Raw genomic sequence first — 15,780 nt, 5'->3', positions numbered from 1 at the left:
GGACTTGAAGCCAATGGTTCTCCGTCTCCATCTGCTGGTAGGAGTGCATAACCCACGAGTCTAGATTTGTCTGGAGGTTTGCTAAAAATTGCCTGGTTTGCCATAGAGAAGGATGGTGCAACAAAAGTGCTGCATGTATGATAGGGGTTAAAATGGGAAGGGCACAAAGCTGGCATTACAAAAAGCAAACTAAAAAGGGGCTATAAAGAGGATCTGAGTACAATGATGACTAACTGAATCAATCAAAACATAGGTTAGATAAATGTAATTTCAGTTAGTCATCACTATGCAATTGTAATTTTCCAGATTCCTTTCCAGACTGGTGTCATTGAGATCAGTGAGATCAGGGCTGTGCCTAGGGTCTCTGGTGCCCCCTGCAGACTATCAATTGGCGCCCCCCCCCCTGTCTAGCATCTTCTTTCTCTCTTCTCTCTCCCTCTTCTCCCACCTGCCCCCTTTTTCAGCCCAGTGCCTTAAAAGGTGAAGAACCTCGTCAATTGCCTTCTATAACCCCCCCCTCCTCTCCTGCCGGCCTGAAGATATTTTTAGCTGAAAAGTACACAAAACAAAAGTACACAATAACGATGTATGCATGTCCCCTAGTACTGTGCAAAATATAGATAGCAGATGTAAATTTGAAAAAACTAACAAATACCAACAATCACCACTTTACAAATTAACAATAGAATATAGAAATAAAACAAATATGTAATATAAAATATAAACTTTTAACGTTGAGCAGCTGATTCCCAAGTGTACATATTCCAAACACTATAATGAAAATTAAATTATTTTTTCTACCTTTGTTGTCTGGTGACTGTTTTTCTGATCATGCTGGCCCAGTATCCGATTCTGCTGCTATCTGTCCTCTTAACTCCGTTTCCAGGGCTTCCTTTCCATTTATTTCTTTTCTTTCCTCCTTTCTTCTTCATTTCTTGCCTTACATCCGTAAGTAAAAGCTGGGTTCTCTGCAGACTTGACTGTCCAGTGGATCCAGCTTTTGCCTATTTTCTCCATGTGCAGGTTTTCTCCCTTTTCCCTCATCTCCTTCCTCTCTCTTCCCTCCCCTCCATCCACGTCGGGCATTTCCACCTTGTAAGGCCTACCTATCCAACTGAAACTGCTTTAGACTTATTACAGTTGGACCAACAATAAAGAACGACAACGTGGATCCAGCAACTCATTGGTTTGCCTGATTTGAGTGTATGGAAATGACAGCGCAGGGGAGTGGAAACAGAGATTAACCAAATGGCTTACAGTGGACTAGGCTCACTTCCCCTCCAGTCTATTAAACTCCTTCATAGTGTTGACAAGGAGAACCCAGAAAGAGAGGAAATAGAAAAACGCAGCGCTGGGTTATGGCTGGTGATTGCTGCATACAATAAGAAGCAGGCGGCTGTCAAAACAAAGAAGCACCCCAGTCTTAAGGTAGTACTTAATAGATCCGTCCCTTGAACTCAATCAGCTACAAAACAAATCAGCAGAAAGAGCTCCAGAGCACAGACTTAGCTTGCTGCACGAAAGGAAAAATACCCCCTCCCCAGATCATATGGTTGATCTTGGCTGGCCATCACCAAACTGGTTCAGGCTGCTTACGGTCCAATCATTGATGTAAAATATCGCAGGCATATGCGAATTAGAACTGACAAGAAATGTGTAGGGTGAAGCCTATTTCTGGGAAGGAAGCGGGTTAAGCCCCAAACAAAAGCCATCTTTCCTTCCATTGTGCTCCTCGATACCTTTTCCTTTCTTTCTTTTTTTGCATAGCTTAAGAATGTCTTGTTTGAGCTAAAGACCGGATATGAGCCATCCCACTCCCCCGCTGCTCATCTCGTTTACCCTTCACCTCCCTCCCACTACGGTCTACGCCTCCTCCGGAGCTGGAACTACCTGAGTATTAGCCCCGCCCACTGAAGGAAGGCCGCCTGATAGACGGTGACTGCATGGCAAGCACTTGCCCAGCGCGCGATTCTGGGGTAGTAGCTCAGCTTGGCTCAGCGGCTGTGTAAAGTGTGCGCACTGCCGTGTGCAGCTTTACGGGCCAGCGGGAACTGGAACCGGGAAGGCCGTCCAACAGCTGGGCGGGCCCGGGAGCCGGCGCCCTTGAAAGCAGGCGCCCCCCTGTGGTGCTTACCCCGCTTACCGGGTTAGCACGGCCCTGAGTGAGATCCTTGCAAGTTTTCTCTAGGACTTATGCAGTCCACTAAAAAGCAGAAATACTCACATCTACTTTCTTTTCACACTGTTACCTTTTTTCACAAATTAGTCAAATTGCACATGTTCATTCATTAAGTGAATTGTGGTACAGTTACTGTGCAAAGACACACAAGGCCTTAACTTCCTTATATTACCTTCTTGGCAATTTAGATGCCAACAAGAATCATAAGTTAATTAGTGGGGTTACCTTGAACCTTCGTCTTTGCTTTGTATTTCCAAAGAGCCTGGAGTTGATCCCCGCATGCGAGCAATGGCTGCAGCTTCTGCTGCCATCAGGTGAGAGCTTTTGGATTTCCTATGTTGAGTAGAAAAAAATGCTACTGCTCAATGGATATATATACCTTATGACTTTCAAATGCAGTAATCTGATTTTGTCCAGTTATGAAATGCTGCCTTTCAGGCATTCTTTATATTAAAGTACTGTAAAATGCAACAATCTGTATAATTTTTTATCTGCACGTAAGTTAGTGTAAATTTCCCGGTTGTGTAAAATTATGTGGGTAGCCAAAATTGTGTGTAAGTTCTCACATTCAGAAGATCTACAAGTGTCCATGCATGCACAGTTAAAATGTTACATGGGATAGGAAACAGGAGCAGTTGGGAATTGGGGAACACCCCCCCCCCCCTATAATCCAGTGTTTCCCAAGTCCAGTCCTGGAGTACCCCTTGCCAGTCAGGTTTTCAGGATATCCACAATGAATAGGGATTAACTTGATTTGCATACACTGCCTCCATTATATACAAATCTCTTTCATGCATATTCATTGTGGATATCCTGAAAACCTGACTGGCAAGGGGTACTCCAGGACCGGACTTGGGAAACACCGCCATAATCTCTCAGGCATCCTCATTTCAAAAGACACACCTGCCCCCTAAATATACACAGTTCCGCCAATACAATGCCCATTCATAACACACACCTTTATTAGGCTGTCAACTGGCTTCAGCATTCCAGGTAGGCTGATCCAGTCTTGGTTTTAGCCCACTGCATGCTTTTCTTAAAGAATGCAATAAGGAAATAAAAAACTGACCATCATACAAAGGCATCCCCATACAACTTAGCACTTTTGGAAATATCTTGTTTGCAAACCATATCCTGGTGCACTAAGGTACTACAGTTTCTGCACCAGGGCCAAGCAAGGAAGTGGGGCTACTCAGATCAGGCTATAATGTACAGGCCTGTCCCCCTCCCCCCCTTCCCCACTACAAGCTATCTTCAGAGATTGGAGAGGGACAAACTTTAAAGGAGGGCATGCCCTGGGCATACTCTGAGACCCAAATGATCCCCAGAGTTCACATCCTACCACTGCTACTTTCTGTGACTTGCACAAATTGCTTAGTCTTCCATTGCCTTCTGTATGATTTGATTATTCCTGTTTTATTTCATGGTTATGTATGTTTTATTTGTAAGAGCAGTCTAGAAGAGTAGGGTAAAGAGATCTCAAGGGAGTCGACAGTTCTTCATACACAGTGTTTATTCCAACAAACAGACTATAAAGAGCCAACATGGAACCGTGTTTTTGTGCCTAGCACCTGCCCCAGGAGTCTGTGCTGGAATATGATATTGAGAAAATGCTGTGGTAAAAATGAACCTTTAAAAGTGAAGTGCAGCTAGTTATCTAGGTGACTTATTTGTAAGTCACCTAGAATTGTAGATAGGTGGAATATATGAAGTTTTTAAAATAAATAAATAAAATGCTCATTACATTATAAGCTATTTATGCAAGGAACTTGTACCTGTATGTAGTTTGCTGCAAAATGCCCTCCATTCAGAGGGCTACATCCGTGCTTGAATGATCTATGAGGCAGAGCCTTGAGCTTGTTTAACTCTGTTTCATATCAACCTGACATAGTATAAAGGGTAATTCTATAATCAAGGTGCCTGCATTTACTTGCCATTTGCACATATAAATTAATAGCTCTAGAATACTAGCACTTATATGCATATGTGTATACTCGGAGGGCTGCAGGGAAGAAAGAAATGCTAACCCATGAAAGCAGGGAAAAGGAAAAGGAGAGAAAAGGGCCGGTGCAACCAATAGCACGGCTTGCAGTCGATACCCCTTGCCATACTTACCAGGTTGCACTGGCTCTGTGTACACTTCACCATGTTATGTGCTAGCAGGGCGCCTAACTGCTATTCTAAAAATACCTGTTTAACTTACATAGCACATATTTGGCAAGGGGGAGTGTACATGGGTGGGACATTTGCAGAGCTCCCAGTTATGTGCATAATGTATTTATGTCCTGGACATATTTAGGCACTTGCACGTATGTTTGGTGTATGGTTGGTGTAACTGTGGCTGCCTTAATGTTAGGCATGCTAATGCTGGATCATGCTATAGAATAGGGCTGGATTCTATATAAGGCATGGCAGGGGCTTAGCCAGATCTCGGCAGGAGGGGGGCCAGAGCCCGAGGTGGGGGGGCCAGAGCCTGAGGTGGAGGGCACTCTTTAGCCGCCGACCCTCCCTCGCCGCCGCAACCGCAACCCCCCCCCGCCACTTTGGACCACCACCGCAACTGCAACCCCCTCCTCGCCCGCCCACCCCCTGCCCCGCCGCCACATCAGGTACCTTGTTTGCTGGCAGGGGTCCCCAATCCCCGCCAGCCAAAGAGTTTTCTTCAGCGCCGGTCGACTCCGGTGCCTTTGTTGTGGGATCATCTGTTTCTGATGCCTTACGTCCTGCACAGGGCTACATGCACGCTGCAGGACGTAAGGCGTCAGAAACAGATGCTCCCACAACGAAGGCGCCGGAGTCGACTGGCGCTGAAGAAAACTCTTCGGCTGGTGGGGATTGGGGACCCCTGCCAGCAAACAAGGTACCTAATGCGGCGGCGCGGCAGGAGGCAACAGTGGGGGGGGGGGGGGGGGGGGTGTCAAATGTAGAGGGGGCCAGGGCATAATCTGTGGGGCCCATGCCCCGTGGCCCCACGTAGCTACGCCCCTGAGGCACGGCGAGTAGCGTGTGTGTGTGGCCAAAGTATGTGTGTTACTTGATTGAGAAACAAGCCAATTGGTGATGATAGTTAGTTGATAACCAATTATCATCACGAATTGGTAATAATTGGAATTTACGCGCACTTCTTTTTAGGCGTATTCTAAAAAGAGATGCACATAAAATCCAATGTGCTTAGGTGAAAAGGGGGCAAGGCCGTGGGAGTGTAGGCATACTGGGGGCATCAATCAAATATAAGCGTGTTGTTATAGAATTTGGGGGAATGCTGTCACGTCTGTGCGACAAATGCGTGTACATTTAGGCACGTGTATTTACAACAGGTTTTCAGTGGCGTGAATGGCCATGCCCAAATGTACATGCATTTTCCCAGTCTATGTGCTATTCTATAAACCATGTCTTACTATAGATGCGGTTTATAGAATAGCGCTACGCGCATTATTGCGACGTGTCTACATTTTAGACACCATTTACTGAATCCGGCTCATACTGCATATCTTCGTGGCGCCTAAAAGGAGGTGCCCGGTTGTAGAATTTTCCCTACACAGCTTATTCTTGAAAATCTGTACTGTTCGGCTCTTGCTGGTTCTTTACCTGACAGACTGTTCCCACTGATGGCTGCTGAGACTCTTTATCTGTTTCTGACATGCAGGGTCATCTCTTTCAATCTTGACAAAATCTACAAGAAAGCGGCAGAGATACAATTGTTCTACCAACTAATAAACAGCATAAAATTAACATTTCTTTTTTGATTAGTTGTATGTTAGGAGAAACACAACTTCTTACGGTTCTATTACCTTTGCTTGCTTAACAATAAGTTGCAGAGGGAACTGCAGGGTTTTGGTGAATTGTCTTCAACATTTATTACTTAATATTTATTGCTGTTATGCTACTGTTGTAATGTATTAGTATTATCTTGAAACATTTAATATACATTACCTTTCTATACTATCATCTTGTTGGTACCTTTCTATATCATCTTTACCATTTGTATAATTGGTAGCACTTTGCCACTTTCTTACCATACAGCTTCTCTCTTTGTTTTCCTTGTGAGGTTTGCAGCTTGATTTCACCTTGGAAGCGGCCAGCCATTTCTCCATGGTGTGTCAGTAGAATACGAAAGGGAATCCGTGATTCTGTAGATTCCAATCGAAGCGAAATACAGCCTTCCCCTACAGAACATGTACAACAATCCATATCATCGTTTTAAACTGCCCTTCCCTACTCAGAGGAACTCGCAGACCATATTCATGGTTCTACCTCTTTCGTCCTTCTGTTATGTCACTGTCCCCTTTCCTTGCCCCAGACTCAATGGGACAATAGTTTTCAAGCCTTAATAGAAGCCACAATTCGTTATCTTAATATTCTTATCCTTGGAGATGTCAATACTCATATTGATACCCTAAACCATCCCCATTCACAATGTCCTTTATCAATTCTTGCTAATCTTAATCTCCATCAGTGGGTTTCTTTTCTTACCCAAAAGGGAGGCCACACACTAGACCTAGAAATCACACAGATTGATTCTTCTCTGCTGCCATCTGCCTTTTCCTGCTCTCAAATTCCCTGGTCTGATCATCCAGCTATTCATTTTTACATATCGCTCCCCCTTCCCCTGCATATTTAAAAATCCCTTCCCAAACTATCCACGTTCTTCAAAGTATTTCCCCCTCCTTTTTTTCCTTCCCAGCATACTTTGATTCCCTCTATCTTGAAAATATGGTAGATAGTCTTCACTCAGTTCTATCCTGTGCCTTGGATCAGATTGCCCCATTGAAATGCCTTAATTTCCCATCAGGTTCTCACAAACAGCCCTGGTATGATAGTGGACTGCACTTACTAAAAAGACAACTTTGCAAGGCTGAGCACACATGGTGGACAACAAAAATGGAAGAAAAGTGTCCTAAGCTTTTTTAAATGAAAATTGTATCCTCTCAATTTAGATTGGAAGTGCACTTCCTAACTTAAATGCTGCTCAGACAACACAGGTGGGACTTGCACAGGAGACCTTTTTGGCTGGTGGGGCTTGGCATTCCCGACAGCCATTAAAGTAGAGGGGGCTTGAGTATAAAGTGTGGGGGCCCTTCTCAGCTGCATTAGAAGTTTGAAAATATTCCTAAAAACTGTGCCCCCTTGCAAGAACCCTTGTATTATCTCATTTAGCTTTCAAACTGCCAGCCATCAACTGATAGAGCACTTAACCTTCCAGGGCCAACATCTTGGCTCCAGCCTTTCACAGAGAATAATACTGCAAAGGCCACAAATGGAATGACATTTTATTATTTAAAGTATAGTTTCATATAAATATGGTTAGCAAGGTAAAATCTAGCCTTTAACACCTGACCTAGGGGTCCTTTTACTAAGCCGCTTAAGCATCTACGCGCACCCGACGCGCGCCAAAATGGAGTACTGCATGGCTACCATGGGGCTCTTATGGTAATTTCATTTTTGGCACGCGTAGGTCATTACCGCCTGGTTACTGCGTGAGACTTTATCGCTAGGTCAATGGCTGGTGGTAAGGTCACAAGCCCAAAATTGATGTGCGGGAATTTTGATTTTGGTGCACGTCCATTTTCGGCAAAAATGTTAAAAAGTCCTTTTTTTCACAGGTGCGCTGAAAAATGGATTGGTGCATGCCCAAAACCTGTGCTTACACTACTGCAAGCAATTTCTTAGGGAACCTTAGTAAAAGGACCCCCTAATTTTTTGTTAAGATATGCTCAGAAATTTAGTCACAAAAATGGAATGGATTTGTACAATGCTTTTCACAGCTAGGCTCTTACCATATGACTCATCACTGTCCGATGACTTGATGCTTATCAGAATGTGTTGGTCCAAGAGATATTCTGGGTCCGAAATGATTGGAGTTAACTGTAAGGAAAAGACCATGAGCTCAGTTCATCCAAGATATTTCCCATAGTAACACACACACTACTATGTTGAATTGGCATCTTTGAAACATGTAATTATCAAGGCTTCAACCCTAGCTGCTGTTCATAAGAAATCATAACCCAATACCTTGAAACATATAAAAATACAATTTTTACCTTCTCTATAAACTGTCTCTCCCTATTGATATTTACATTTCCTAATGGCATACCTCAAGGAGCTCAGAGCCAATATATCCAGTTCTTCTTTTTATAGATCCAGGCAGGAGGTGAATGAATGAAAGATTTATTTTATTTTTTTTTAACTTTTGATAGATCTTTGTGTACTCCTTGAAGGAAACTGAATCATTAAGGCTTACAAGCGATGTGCAAAAGGGCAGCAGCTAGAGTTAAAGTCTTGATGACTGAATACTGCAACCTACAGGCAATTTTTTGTGTGGAAAGCTTGCAGTAGAAGCTGTGCAATCAGCAGCTCTGTGTCACTCAATAAAGAAATTTTCTGTTTATAAATTAGAGTTGGAGATTGGATGTATGATCCTTATTTTCCCAATCGCCATATTTTTGGTTGTCACGATTGTGACTATTTTCCATGTCTGTGCTCACTTTGCCCCCTGGTGGTCAGACCCTGTGTCTGCTATAGACTATCTTTTGCTGTTTTCCAAACATGTTCCAGAGGCTAGTCCGGTCCGGATTTTACAGTCTGCCAAACTTGCTTGGCTCGTTTGTACCTAAGCAGCACCCTTACTTGCCTTGAGATTCCTGCAGCTGTGCATCAGGTGGTGATGGTTTTTATTAAGTGCTTGTGGGCTTTGCTGCTTTGCCTTTGCAATGCCAAAGGTCCACGTTAGTGTTTGTGCAGTTGCACTTCAGCCTTGTTCTTGCTTGGGTGCCTGTGGGCACTTCTGTCTTGATTCCTACCCTGTCTGCTTTTGGCTTCCCTGCTTTACCCTTTTGGTGCTGATAGGAGCACTTCTGCCTTGCTTTACCCTTTTGGTGCTGATAGGCGCACTTCTGCCTTGCTTTACCCTTTTGTCCTGTTCTAGTCAAGCTTGTTTCTGTACCTAGTATCCTGTGTGAGAACCCTGAGTCCCAACCCCTTTCAGTAAAGCTTGTTTATGTACCTCGTACCCTGTGTGAGAATCCTGAACTCTGTTTCAGTCAAGCTTGTTTCAGAATCCTATACCCTGTGTGAGAATCCTGAGTCCTGAATCCTGAACCCTGTTTTAGTCAAGCTTGTTTCAGAATCCTATACCCTGTGTGAGAATCCTGAGTCCTGAATCCTGAACCCTGTTTTAGTCAAGCTTGTTTAGAATCCTGTTGGTCCAGTCTGTCTGCAAGCTCAGTCCAGTAAGTCCAGTAAGTCCTGCCAGCCGCCTGCACCTGGGGGCTCAACCCCTGGGGAACGGTGGTCAAGCGCAGGTGAAGACCGGTTGCTCTGTCCTGCTTATCCCCTGCTTGCCTACTTCTTTAGTTCCAGTCCTATGGTTCCAGTTCAGTTGTTTCAGCTTTGCCTGTCTACAGCTTCTCCTGCCTTGCTTGTTTACCCAGTCCTGGTTGGGGGGTCTTGCCTGCTGCTGCTGCTTGGCGGCAGTGGTCCAAGGGCTCATGTGGTTCCAGTGTCCGAGAGCCTGAGACCGTGACATTGGTGTATCTGAGGTGGCTGAGGATAATGGCATGCTAAGTTTGGGAACTATTATTGCTGCATTTTCTACAACAAGCAGTCAACCCCATTATACTCCTTCCCATCTTCTTTCTAATTCTCCCTTCCCTTCTTTCTGATGCACTCCATACCTTCACTCTGCTGTCTCCTTGACTTCCCCCTTTACTCCTGTATGCTGATTCCTTCCTTCCTTTCTTGTCTGGTCCCTCCTTGATTTCCTTAGGTTCCTTCTCTGTCAGTCTCTCTCTCCCCTTCTGTGCATCAGCAGCAGTAACTTGAGCAGTTGTATATACAGCTTTGGGCAGTATATTAAACTGAAAACTTTTTTCAATTGGTCTTTGGGTCCTAAGTGCTGTAGAGTGTCTCCTGTGACAAGTCTAGAAGGCTTGTATCTGTATTTTTAATTTTAATTTACTTTAATATATTTTAGTTTATTTTGTGTTTATATAATACTTATTTTCATATACTATTGTGGAATGAGTGTAGTTCTCTTTCCTATTTTTAAGGCGTTCTTTTCATTTCAGTTTTTATATTTTTTGTTATTGTAAATCACTTTGATCTTGCTTGAAGTAATAGCATATATCAAGCCTGAATAAACATAAACATACATCAAATTCCATTATCTTTACCCCCCTTACGCTTAGATAAGCAGCAGTGTCCTAGACATCACCCTTAAAAACACCTCCACTTAATCGGGGGAAAATTATGGAAGTCCTATCCATGTAACTTTATTAACATTTTAGCAGACAATTTTATAAAAGTCTATCTCTACATAAAGCACAGGAGTGTGGTAGCCGTGTTAGTCCACTCTTAAGGTTATCAATAGAAATCAAACAAAATAAAACATGGAAAAGAAAATAAGATGATATCTTTTTTATTGGACATAACTTAATACATTTCTTGATTAGCTTTGATTACCTTCGAAAGCTAATCAAGAAATGTATTAAGTTATGTCCAATAAAAAAGGTATCATCTTATTTTCTTTTACATAAAGCACAGTATTAACCAATGAAAATTAGCCTCAACTTGTATACCTGCTGACAAAGAGGTTGAATTTGTACAAGTTTGAGCATGGTGCATCCTGGGGGACTACCAAATAAGGGGGAAAAATCCCTTATTTGGCAGATTGACCCTGCTTGGTACAACCCAGCATGTACCACGTAGGGTCAGGCACCACCATTTTGAAAGATGGTGGTGCCAAGGCAGGAGTGAGTGGGCATTGCTCCTGATTTGTCAAGGTACAGATATCTGAGAAGGAGCCTGGGAGAGGGTGTGAGGTGTCACTGGACACTAGGGAAAAATTTTTTAAGTCAGGAGGTCAAGTTGGGGGAGGGAGGGGGACCACTAGACACCAGGATGTTGTAAAGTCAAGGGGAGGAAGGGAGGATGATTGGATAGATCAGAAGGGGAGGGGGGTGCTAGACAGGAAGTATTTTTTGAAATTATCATATTGAGAAGATGGGGGATTGGTGTATGGTAGGCGTCATTGGGGCATTGGTTCAGGGAAGGCCACCTATCTGTTAGTGCATGAACCAAATCACTGCTCAGGCAGAGACAGATAGGGTGATATTTTGCAATGAGCTGCAGATTACTGTTGCTTTTTTTTTTAAATGTAGCAGTAATTTGCATGCTTATTGAATACTGCGTCCCACAGGCAATTTTTTGCAGAAAGCTTATGGTAGAAGCTGAGCAGTCAGCACTTCTACCACATGGCTTTCTACATTAGCCCTTCAGTAATTAAAGCACTCAGGGGCCCTTTTAAAGGGTTGCTGTGAGGCAATAGACTTGCCATGGAGCAACCCGGAACTACCGCCAGCCCAACACGGCCTCTGGCAGTAGTTCCATCTAGAGTGCTCTCCATTCAGCACTGGCTGGTTAAGCTTAAACTGCCCCAAGATATACCTGCTAATTTGGCAGCCAAACATAGTTGGCAATGCACTGAATATCAGCAGATAGCCAGTTATATTGCGTGATATAACTGGTTATCTGCTAAGCACTAACCATCAGTATTCAGCGGGAGATAACAGGCGATCTCCCACTGAATATTGCAGGATAGCCAGTCAAGTGCCATTTAACTGGCCAGGAGCCATTCCTGGCCAGTTAAATGGTTTTAAATATCAAGTGGTAGGTGACTGGTGATTTGCCTGCCTGGTGCGAAGGTGGCGGACCTCATGCATCACCTACCTAGGATTTTAGATAGTGCTGGGGAAGAGCTGGCTATCTTGGTACATGTGGGTACCAATGACATAGGAAAATGTGGGAGAGAGGTTCTGGAAGCCAAATTTAGGCTCTTAGGTAGAAAGCTCAAATCCAGAACCTCTAGGGTAGCATTTTCTGAAGTGCTACCCATTCCACGTGCACGGCCCAAGAGACAGGCAGAGCTCCGGAGTCTCAATGCATGGATGAGACGATGGTGCAGGGAGGAGGGTTTTAGATTTGTTAGGAACTGGGCAACATTCTGGAGAAGGGGGAGTCTATTCCGAAAGGATGGGCTCCACCTTAACCAGGGCAGGACCCGGCTGCTGGCATCAGCGTTTAAAAAGGAGATAGAGCAGCTTTTAAACTAGAGACTGGGGGAAGGCTGACAGTTGCTCAAAAGCGCATGGTTTGGAATAAGGTATCTTTTAAAGATATAACCAAAACAGGGAAGCTAGGGTATCCCAATAGTGAGGTTGCAAAAGAGACCGTAGTAGATCAGGTGTCCTTAAATAAAAATAAAAATCAGACAAAAGATTGCAGTTTAATACAGTCAATTACTGAGCATGATGTAAACAGGAACAAACAACATACCATATTTTTCGGACTATAAGACGCACTTTTTTCCCCCAAAATTTGGGAGGAAAATGGGGGGTGCGTCTTATAGTCTGAAGGTAGAGAAATTTAGCAGGCCGCCCTCTCTCCGAGTTCGGGATCGGCCGCTCTCTCTCTTGCCGAGTTCTGGGATCGCCCTCCCGCCAAGATCGCCCTCCCACCGAGTTCCGACTATGTAAAATTACTTTTAGACCTCAGAGGGCAGGGGATCTTGGAACTCGGCGGGGTGGGAGGGAGGGAGGGAGATCCCGAACTCGGAGGGAGGGATTCGGACAAGATTTACCGGAGCACCTAGGTTTTAGAGGAGGAAAAAGGTGAGTCTTATAGTCCGAATTTTTTTTTCCTATTTCCCTCCTCTAAAACCTAGGTGCGTCTTATGGTCCAGTGTGTCTTATAGTCTGAAAAATACGGTAGTTTGAAATGTCTATATGCAAATGCCAGAAGCCTAAGAAATAAGATGGGAGAGTTAGCTTTTAACTCCTATTGTTCAGTACCCTTATTTTATCATCCCCACCTTAGTAATTCCCTTATTTGTCCTGTTTGTCCTAATTTTTTAATTTTTTTATTGCATTTGTATCCCACATATTCCTACCTATTTGCAGGCTCAATGTGGCTTACATAGGTTTGTTAACATTGAGGCTCATTTTCAAAGCACTTAGCCTTCCAAAGTTCCATAGAAACCTATGGAACTTAGCCTCCCAAAGTGCTTTGAAAATATGCCTCATAGTCATTTCAGGATATCAGATACAGTTAGTGATGTGTAGCGATTAGGAAGGGAAGAGAGAAGAAGGAAGGGAGTGATTAGGGTAGTTATAGAAGGTGGGCGTTCCTAGTTGAGTGGGTTGGTGAGGTGACTTAGTGAGGCTATAGGTTCTCATTGTAGGCCTTGTTGAAGAAGAATGTCTTCAGAGATTTTTGAAAGATAGCTGTTTCGTTTATTGCTGGGCGCTATCGGTTTTCAGTGATAATGGAAACCAAAGGCGCCCATCTCAAAAATGAACAAATCCAAGGCATTGGGTCGTGGAAGGGGCCAGGATTCGTAGTGCACTGGTCCCCCTCACATGCCAGGACACCAACTGGGCACCCTAGAGGGCACTTTTACAAATTAACAAAAAACAGTAAAAAAGCTCCCAGGTGCATAGCACCCTTTTCTTGTGTGGTGAGCCCCCCAAATCCCCCCCAAACCCACTGTCCACAAGTCTACACCATTACCATAGCCCTAAGGGGTGAAAGGGGGGCACCTACATGTGGGTACACTGGGTTTTGGGTTTTTTTGGAGGGCTCAGCATTAACCAGCACAAGTGTAACAGGTGGGGGGAGGATGGGCCTGGGTCCGCCTGCCTGAAGTCCATTGCACCCACTAACAACTGCTCCAGGGACCTGCATATTGCTGTCAGGGAGCTTGGTATGACATTTGAGGCTTGCATACAGGCTGGAAATAAAAAGTTGTAAAAGGTGGGGGGTTTTTTGGTGGGAGGAACCACTGGGGGAATCAGGGGAGGTCATCCCTGATTCCCTTCGGTGGTCATCTGGTCATTTAGGGCACTTTTTTGGGACTTGTTTGTGAAAAAAAGGGTCCAAAAAAAGTGCCCTAAATTCTCTCTAAAAACGGCTATTTTTTTTCCATTACCGGCGAAAGCTACCCATTGCTGTTTGGCTGATAACCACGCCCCAGTCCCGCCTTCACAATGCCTCTGACACGCCCCCACCAACTTTGGCCGTTTCCGCGACAGAATGCAGTTGAAGATACCCAAAATCGGCTTTCGATTATACCGATCTGGCCGCCCACGGGAGAAAGAGGCCATCTCCCGATTTGGGTTGAAATATGGGCGTCTTTCTCTTTCGAAAATAAGGCAGATAGTAAGACTTTTTTTAAAGTATATTAAAAGTAAGAAGCCGGCAAAAGAATCAGTTGGACCACTAGATAACCGAGGGGTAGAAGGGGCGATCAGGAAAGACAAAGCCATAGCAGAGAGATTAAATGAATTCTTTGCGTCGGTCTTCACCGAGGAAAATTTGGGAGTGATACCGGTGCCAGAAATGGTATTTGAAGCTGATGAGTTGGAGAAACTGAATGAAATCTCTACAAACCTAGAGGATGTAATGGCGCAATTTGACAAATTGAAGAGTAGCAAATCTCCTGGACCGGATGGTATTCATCCCAGAGTACTGATAGAATTGAAAAATGAACTGGTGGAACCATTGTTAGTAATATGTAAATTATCTTTAAAATCGAGCGTGGTACCGGAAGATTGGAGGGTAGCCCATGTAACGCCAATATTTAAAAAGGTTCCAGAGGGGATCCATGAAATTATAGACTGGTGAACCTGATGTCGGTGCCGGGCAAAATGGTAGAGACTATTATAAAGAACAAAATTATAGAGCATATTCAAAAGCATGGATTAATGAGACAAAGCCAACGTAAATTTACTGAAGGGAAATCTTGCTTCACCAATCTATTACATCTCTTTGAAGGGGTGAACAAACATGTGGATAAAGGCGAGCCGGTCGATATTGTGTATCTGGACTTTCAAAAGGCATTTGACAAAGTACCTCATGAAAGACTCCAGAGGAAATTGGAGAGTCATGGGATAGGAGGTAGTGTCCTATTGTGGATTAAAAATTGGTTAAAAGATAGTAAACAGAGAGTAGGATTAAATGGTCAGTATTCTCAATGAAGAAGGGTAGATAGTGGGGTTCCCCAGGGGCCTTTGCTGGGACCACTGCTTTTTAACATATTTATAAATGATTTAGAGATGGGAGTAACTAGTGAGGTCATTAAATTTACTGATGACACAAAGTTATTCAAAGTTGTTAAATCGCAAGAGGATTGTGAAAAATTACAAGAGGACAGGGCCGTGCCAAGGGTCTCTGGTGCTCCCCTGTAGACTATCAGTTGGCCCCCCCCGCCCCCGCATTTGTTACTACTACTTAGCTTTTCTATAGCGCTACTAGACATACGCAGCGCTGTACACTTGAACATGAAAAGACAGTCCCTTCTCCACAGACCTTTCAATACACCAAACCTCCAACGCCAACCATCCGACTCCAACTCCTACTGACACTAGGTTTCAAAATGTTGTTTTAATCTAAATCTAAACTACTGGCCAAAAATATATATAAAGTAGGGCTGTACATTTAACGCATTTAAACACAATTAATGCATTAAAATTCTTAACTTGCATTAATAATTTTAACGCATTAAATCGCGTCAAGCTGCTTGCTCCCGGTTCCGCTACCTACCTATC

General features: G+C 43.9%; 1 protein-coding gene across 1 annotated transcript in view; it reads right to left on the bottom strand.

Moving 5' to 3' along the window:
• The window catches only part of INPP5D (inositol polyphosphate-5-phosphatase D), a 420,594-nt gene that overhangs the window by 23,409 nt on the left and 381,405 nt on the right, over positions 1 to 15,780 (bottom strand). Inside the window, exons 22-25 of the mRNA XM_030216155.1 lie at positions 7,957 to 8,044; positions 6,196 to 6,345; positions 5,768 to 5,852; positions 2,405 to 2,512 (exon numbers count right to left, since the gene is read on the bottom strand). Coding sequence (XP_030072015.1) covers positions 2,405 to 2,512; positions 5,768 to 5,852; positions 6,196 to 6,345; positions 7,957 to 8,044 — 431 coding nt within the window. The remainder of the gene's footprint in view (positions 1 to 2,404; positions 2,513 to 5,767; positions 5,853 to 6,195; positions 6,346 to 7,956; positions 8,045 to 15,780) is intronic.

The sequence above is a fragment of the Microcaecilia unicolor genome, chromosome 10 (assembly GCF_901765095.1).
Source record: "Microcaecilia unicolor chromosome 10, aMicUni1.1, whole genome shotgun sequence".
NCBI lineage: Eukaryota > Metazoa > Chordata > Amphibia > Gymnophiona > Siphonopidae > Microcaecilia > Microcaecilia unicolor.
Note: the sequence above shows the minus strand (reverse complement) of the source record. Positions and strands in the feature narration are given on the sequence as shown.